Source organism: Schistocerca gregaria, chromosome 3 (assembly GCF_023897955.1).
Source record: "Schistocerca gregaria isolate iqSchGreg1 chromosome 3, iqSchGreg1.2, whole genome shotgun sequence".
NCBI lineage: Eukaryota > Metazoa > Arthropoda > Insecta > Orthoptera > Acrididae > Schistocerca > Schistocerca gregaria.
In genome coordinates this window covers 174702907-174710052 of record NC_064922.1, presented here as the reverse complement: position 1 = coordinate 174710052, position 7146 = coordinate 174702907, and the positions used below count along the sequence as shown (strand labels likewise).

Here is a 7146-nt window from a genome sequence, read left to right as displayed (position 1 = left end):
AGCTGTTGGTATACTTTTATCTTCACTTTCTGGAGCACTGATTGATGTGATGCTGGCGGCATCATCTTTATCAGTGACGACGTTTACAATCTCGCTGTCCTGCAAGATTTGGTGTCCTGGATCTGCATCATCGATATTCATCCATTCATGAACGTCTTCTTCATCACATTCATGGCAATCTATTTCTTTTAGCATACCGAGAATTTCGGACATATCATTCTGTTCGTTATTTTCAATCATACCTTGTGAATTTTCTTGTGTGTCCAAAATTTTATTCCAGGCTTTCTTCAAATTCTCTTCTTTTACACTATTCCATGCTGCACTGATCATGTAGGATGCGTCTTTCAAGTCAATATTCTACTGATTTCTTAAGACGCTTTCTCCTCCATCCTCTTCTCTTTCTAACAATAACTTACGCAACAATTCTTTCCTGTAATATCGTTTGAAAGTCTCAATAACGCCTTGATCCATGGGCTGTAATAAGGAGGTTACGTTAGGTGGAAAAAACATTACCTTTATGTAATCGTCTTTTTTGTTTAAAATATCACATAACGGATGAGTTGGTGCATTGTCAAGGAGAAGTAGTGTTTTCTCCCTCTTCCCATTCTTTAGCTGATGAGCTTTTACAGAGGGTATGAAATAGTCCAGAAACCACTTAATAAAAATCGTACTATCCATCCAGGCACTCTTTTGTGAGGTGTACACAACAGGCAAGGCTGACATATTAACGTGCTTGAAACAACGCGGTTTTTTACTTTTACCAATGACGAACATAGGCAGTAGGTGACTTCCAGTAGCATTAGCACAATACGGTCCTTGCTTGTTTTAGGACCAGGTGCTGCTAATTCATGACGTGAAACAAGAGTTTCTCTCGGTAAAGCTTTCCAGTTTCGTCAGCATTGTAAACGTTTTCGAGAGCATAGTCTTCTTCCCCTAATACGTCCCTTAGTTTGACGTTGAAAGTATCAGCTGCTGAAGAACCAGCCAACAGTTTTTCTCCCTGTATTGTAAGCTCACGAATGCCGTGTCTTGACTTGAAGCGTTTTAACCAGCCTGTGTTCGCTTTAAAGTTCGAAGGCCCTCCAAGTTTTTCGTTGAACTGCATTGCCTTCTCACACAGAATGGGACCTGAGATAGGTTCTCCTTCCGATCTCTTTTGTGTAAACCACTTGTAAACAGCATCATCTAGATCTGTGTTAGTGGCGAGCTTCATATTTTTACGGCTTGTTGATCCATCAGTAGAATCAAGCATAGCTATAAAATTTGCTATGCTTGTCTGTTGTTTTTTTTATATCCGTAATTGTCAACTTCCCCACCTTGTACTCATTGGATAAAGTGGTTGCAGATTCACCTTCTTCTAACCTTTTAATAATCTCGTATTTGTCCCTCATAGAAAGGACAACACGTTTACGTTTTGTATCGTCAAGTTCACTTCTTCACGCAGCAGCACGCAAGTGGTCGTAACAGAGAACAGAAGGTGACGGTTTGCACCATGAGAAGCTCTTCTCAGGGGCGCGCAATCCTTCAAACTGCGTGGAGCGGCACGCCTCAACTCTATGCTGGCGCAGCTGTTGCTGTGAACAGCTTTGATACTGTCATTACTTCTACTGCCAGTGCCAAGCCGACAGAAGTGTGCTGATTGTTGAAATACAGTCACTGGCAGCTTGGCCGGTCAGCAGCGCCTTGTGAAGCCCCCATTAGAAGCAATGTTCCGCCAGCGGTGGCCCACTGCGGCGACTACAGTGGGAAACTTGATTTGGGAGTGAGGGGCATGATGGACGGTAGGGTGGGAGAGTAACAGGTGCGCGCGAGTACACAGTTCGGTTAAGCGGTCGTTCGGATAATTGACGCTGTACTGTAAATAAATTTAAAATTAGTCTTTTGAGGTGGATCAAATGTAAAGTAATTTACTTTTCTCAGGAGTTCCTTGAGTATGTGACAAATGACCAACTTTCCTTACAAGAATTAACTATAAATTAATTACAAACTATACATATGCCACACTTTGCAACTATTTTATTACTGTTTCATGTACTTATTGTTAATTATCTGTTTGATTACTTATTTGTCATTCACTGAGCTATGTAGTTCATTTATCTTGTAATTGATCTATGAGGAAACGTCTTGTTGTTTTTGACATTTGCACAAATATATATTGTATCCATCTTGGATTATTAAACTGTAGTTAATAACATTTTTCATGTCAAAGTTTATAAAATTGTTATTGTTATTATTATTAGTATTTTAACACTGATGACACCAATTGCATGTAAATATGCTCGACAGTGGAATAAAACTTTTGTATTTGCAATGAGAGTGTCTTTTAATTGTGCCTGGCTGCAAATTGATGTGTCTTCTTTAAGGTAAGTAGCAATCTGTCTTTATTGTGACATTCCTACCTGGATGTTCCATTGTTTGATTGTCCAACTATGTTACAGCACCTGAATGATGGTGATGACGATAATTATGATTATTTGTATTTGAAGACATTAAATGGCATGGTCATCAGTGCCCTTGCATTACATAAAAAAGAGACAAGTGAGACAAAAATCTATAAAGAAGGACAATAAATTTTAAAACCAAGTTCTGCCAACAAACAAGAATTTAACATTTTGAGATTCATAAAAGTCTCATGATAAAATGCCAATAAAACACAGCAGAATAACAAGAGAAGATCAAGGATAACATACAAGTACAGATACATTTAATATAGCCCAGAGTATTGTGGCTGGGTGATAATTTAGAAATAACGGGTGACGAAGCCACACTGCAGTACATTAAAATCTCACACACAATATTTTGGGGAGCCCTGATTACACACCTTGAAACGTGAGCCACATTCACTTCATTATCAGTTAAAATAGAGGGCAGGCCCTATGGGAGACCCATGTCTGCTCTAAGGTCATCATATAAAACGAACTGATTAAAATATGTCGTATCGACAGCTGCGTTCCACAGTGTTGACAAATTAGTGGCTCCTTCCAATGTAAGAGAAAGCCACATATCAACAGGCAATGTCCCTCTCCAAGGCAAGTAACGGCTACTCCTTCTGCTCATTATAGTTGGAAAGAGGTAAGCTATGGTCACACTGAAAGGTTCCACTGCCTGCAATTTATTACTTCTCACTTCCAACCACTTAGCCTTCTACCAATGCATGGTCTCCCAGGTCACATATGTGGTAGCAGCCTGAAGGGGGATGGAACATTGAACAAGAGGTGTAAGGTAAGATGGCATATACTAAGGTAAGATGACGTTGAGTAAGTGACATGTGCTAGTTCAGCTCACAAATGTACCTGAGTGCTAGTAAGCCATCCAGATGTTCTATATACTCGAGATTTGAGTGTTGAGTGCCTATAGCACATAAACAATTAATTTTGAGTACATGTTACATGAATCTGCTCTTAAAATGGAAAACCATCGAACAACATGCACCATTGCCAAAATCCAGGCTACCAGGAATGCTGGGTTTGTACCAGCACTGGGAATTGCATCCACATAGTGTGGCATGTCACTGCACTTGTTGAGGTCGGTGTTAGTGCTGCTCTACAGATACAGGACATGTTTGGGCTTGTTGTCCCGGCTGTCACAGCAGCAGTGACAGGCAAAACACAACAAACTCTGGAGGTGAAAGTGAGCGAGATCTGTGATCTGGACAAATTATTAAAAGAAACTGAGGATAGACCATGATTGCTTGAAAAGAAATCTCAGACTATTTGGGATTCCAGAGAATAACAGAGAGAATACAGGTGAATTAGTGACCAATCTTGTCTGCAAGAAACTAGCCTGCAGGTGACACTGAATGAAATTTACAGAAGTCATAGAGTGGGATGTAGGATATCACAATCTACAAAATCTAGACAAATAATACTGAAGTTCGTGTCATACAAGAAAATATCTGAAATCTTCAGAGTGAAGATGAAACTCATGAAATTAGGTCTGACAATACAAGAGGCTCTCACTTCTGATGATGAGAACGGTGAAGACCAAAAATGGAAAAAGATAGTTTGCAAAGCAAATTAACTCAAAAGCCTGTGCTTTAAGAACGAAGACAGGTCGACTTTTGCTGCCGCTACTTTGTTTGTTTATATTGTTATTGTAAATTATAGTTAAAATATGAGTAGGTGCTACAATGACCCTAGCATCTACATATATTCAGACAGCCAGGCAGCCCTGAAATCATTGGCAGCTCCTGTAACAATATTTAAGATTGTTGCAGATTGCCACAGGGCTCTGGTGGAGGTTAGGTTAGGTTAGTGGTGTTTAACGTCCTGTAGACAACGAGGTCATTAGAGACGGAGCGCAAGCTCGGGTTAGGGAAGGATGGGGAAGGAAATTGGCCGTGCCCTTTCAAAGGAACCATCCCGGCATTTGCCTGAAACGATTTAAGGAAATCACGGAAAACCTAAATCAGGATGGCCGGAGACGGGATTGAATCGTCGTCCTCCCGAATGCGAGTCCAGTGTGCTAACCACTGCACCACCTCGCTCGGTGGAGCTAGGGGGAAGCAATAGGGTGTACCTAGTGTGGGTCCCTCACCACTCAAGGATCTGTGGCAATGAACAAGCCAATAGAATGGCTAGGATGGGGGCAACAACTCCATTAATTGGACCGGAACCTGTCTTGACAATCACCAACGCTATGATCAAATTACAACTACGGAACTGGTTTAGGAAACAGCATGTAGGATATTGGACCAAGGTCTATAAAAAAAAAAAAACATGGTAAGGTAATGATGCCCAAGCCGTATTTTAAAAGAAGCTCTGTCATCCTGGGATTGAACAGGAAAGAGATCAAACTCATGACTGGACTGATGACTGGCCATGGGGACTTCAAAAAACACCCTCAAACAATGGGTATAATGGAAGAGGACCCTAAAAGTAGGATCTGTGATGAGGGTGAAAAAACTGCATCACACCTAATCTTTGAACGCGTGGCATTGGAGAGTAAAAGATACAGAATATTCGGGACAACCAGACCTGAAGAAATTGTGTCTAACAAAAAAATGGTAGAGGGACTCCTTGCACTATTTAAGGGTACTGGTTGGCTTTACTACATATACAGGGAGCGATACCGCACAATAAATCTAGTTTTGGTACGGGAAGTGGGGGGTTAGACCTAAGCCGTTTTAGCTCTCCTGTTAAAATCAATCAATCTACCAAATCTTAACTAATGTGTCAATTGGTTTGTTTTACTTCATTATCAATTCCCATTTTTATTGTTTCTTATTTACTTTGTCAATTACTGTACCAAATAAAGTCTTACTTCCATTTCTATTTGGCAGTTTATTTTCATATTATCATTGTTACTCATGATTAGAACCATCAACAGTACAACGTTTTTATTCTGTTTATATTGCTTTCAATACTATTGTACATAGATTATCATAGCTCTTTCTAGCAAGTTTCTTTTCCTGTCACCAGCTGGCTGTTTAAGGAGTGCCACAAATCCTTCTGACCTCGGCCACACTATCTCCCTCATCCCTGAAGACATCTGCCGCTTTCACTTACAGGAACCTGCACTCCCCCACCACAGCACATTTTGTTATGCTTCGCTTCCTCGTCAGTGCTGACCCAGAGTTGCAAGTATCCATCAGTGGCCACAAGCTATGCATCTGAATGCACCAAGCTCCATATAGCACATGCAAGTGTCCAGTCTCTGCCAGCTCACCTTGATGAGGTCTGTCATATATTTCAAGGCACAGACATCCACTCTATACTTCTGTCAGAGACCTGACTCAAACAAAGTATTCCTACAAGTTCAGTAAATCTAGACAGCTACATCTTTTTAAAACAAGACAGATGTAACCGATGATGGGGTGGAGTAGGGATGTACATATGCTCTGACTTGTCACCTAGTGTGCTACCACACCCAACAATAATGAAGATAAATAAGTGGAACATATGGTGACAGAGTTAAATCTTTTAAAAGAAAACCCCTAATATGTGTCCTCTACAAACCACCTAAAGTAGTTGGGTTTGCCTGCTCTTTCAAGTCTTGAATCAACAAACGAGAATATAATTATAACTGGTGCCACTAACATAAATTTTCTATACAACAGCCCTTCCAGCATGAAGTTTAAGTGGATGCTTTCTTATTCAAACATGTCACTACTTCAGCTCACTCCAACTCATCACACAAACAGTGGTCACAATCTCGTAGATATTTTTTTCAGCAATATCCCCAAGCAGAGTAATTCATATCTCTCAGATATCTGCACCTGGCATAGTTTTCATGATGTACTTGCTAGAAGGACTCAGAAAGAAATCACTACTCAGACATAAATGAAAATTTTCATGGATTTACTAACAAACCTACTGAATTGTATGACAAATACGCTCTCCGAAAGACTGGAAAAGTAAGAAGGGAACCTGATCCTTGTCTAATTGAAGAACCGAAACAGTTCATGAATAGCCAAGATGCTGCTCATTGGGCATACAAATTGTGCCCTATTCCTGAAAATCATATTGCTTATAAGCAAACGCAGAACAGTTACTCAAGCTATGAGAAATGATACACTTAGGCATGCCCATAAACAGACCATCTGTCATATAGAAAAATCTGTGTTGTCTCGGTATAAGCAAAGTAAAAGCTGCAGCTGATCCCATTGTCCTTTTGAATAACTGAACCAGTACTTCACATTACCAACAACCAAAATTGAACTGCAAATGAAACAGAGACCAACTGATTGCATCATGGGGCTAAACGACTGTATCCATAAAAAAATTACTTTAATCATGTTACTTGCAATACTGCCAAAAAAGCCATCATGCATATCAGATCAGCATCTACAGGACCGATTGTATCAAAGTCCACATGATGAATCTTATTACTGACCCACTACAGCCCATAGATACCGCCAACCACTCCTTAACCACAACTGCTTTCGTTGAGACCTGGAAAGAGGGACTAGTTAAGTCACTACACAAAAATGACACTTCCACAGTACCCTTTAATTATCAACCTATTCACATTCTTCCTGTACTATCCAAGGCCTTAGAATATATAGCCACGACCACCTAGCAAACTACCTGATTACAAACAACTTCCTAGACATATACCAATCATGTTTCTGTAGACATTGCAGCATATCTGCCTTAATAAATGTAACACATGGCCTGAAGCTTAGCACAGATACACAAGAGGTGA

At 40.2% G+C, this 7146-nt stretch overlaps 1 protein-coding gene across 1 annotated transcript; it reads right to left on the bottom strand.

Moving 5' to 3' along the window:
• Positions 1-774: 774 nt before the first annotated feature.
• On the bottom strand, positions 775-1333 carry LOC126356048 (jerky protein homolog-like). Its single transcript, XM_050006729.1, has one exon. It carries the CDS (start codon positions 1250-1252, stop codon positions 842-844), a length of 411 nt encoding a protein of 136 aa, XP_049862686.1. The 5' UTR covers positions 1253-1333; the 3' UTR covers positions 775-841.
• Between the last annotated feature and the right edge of the window lie 5813 nt (positions 1334-7146).

Coding starts and splice junctions, on each gene's coding strand:
- LOC126356048 (XM_050006729.1), bottom strand. CDS start 1,252: ATGCTTGATTCTACTGATGGATCAACAAGCCGTAAAAATATGAAGCTC.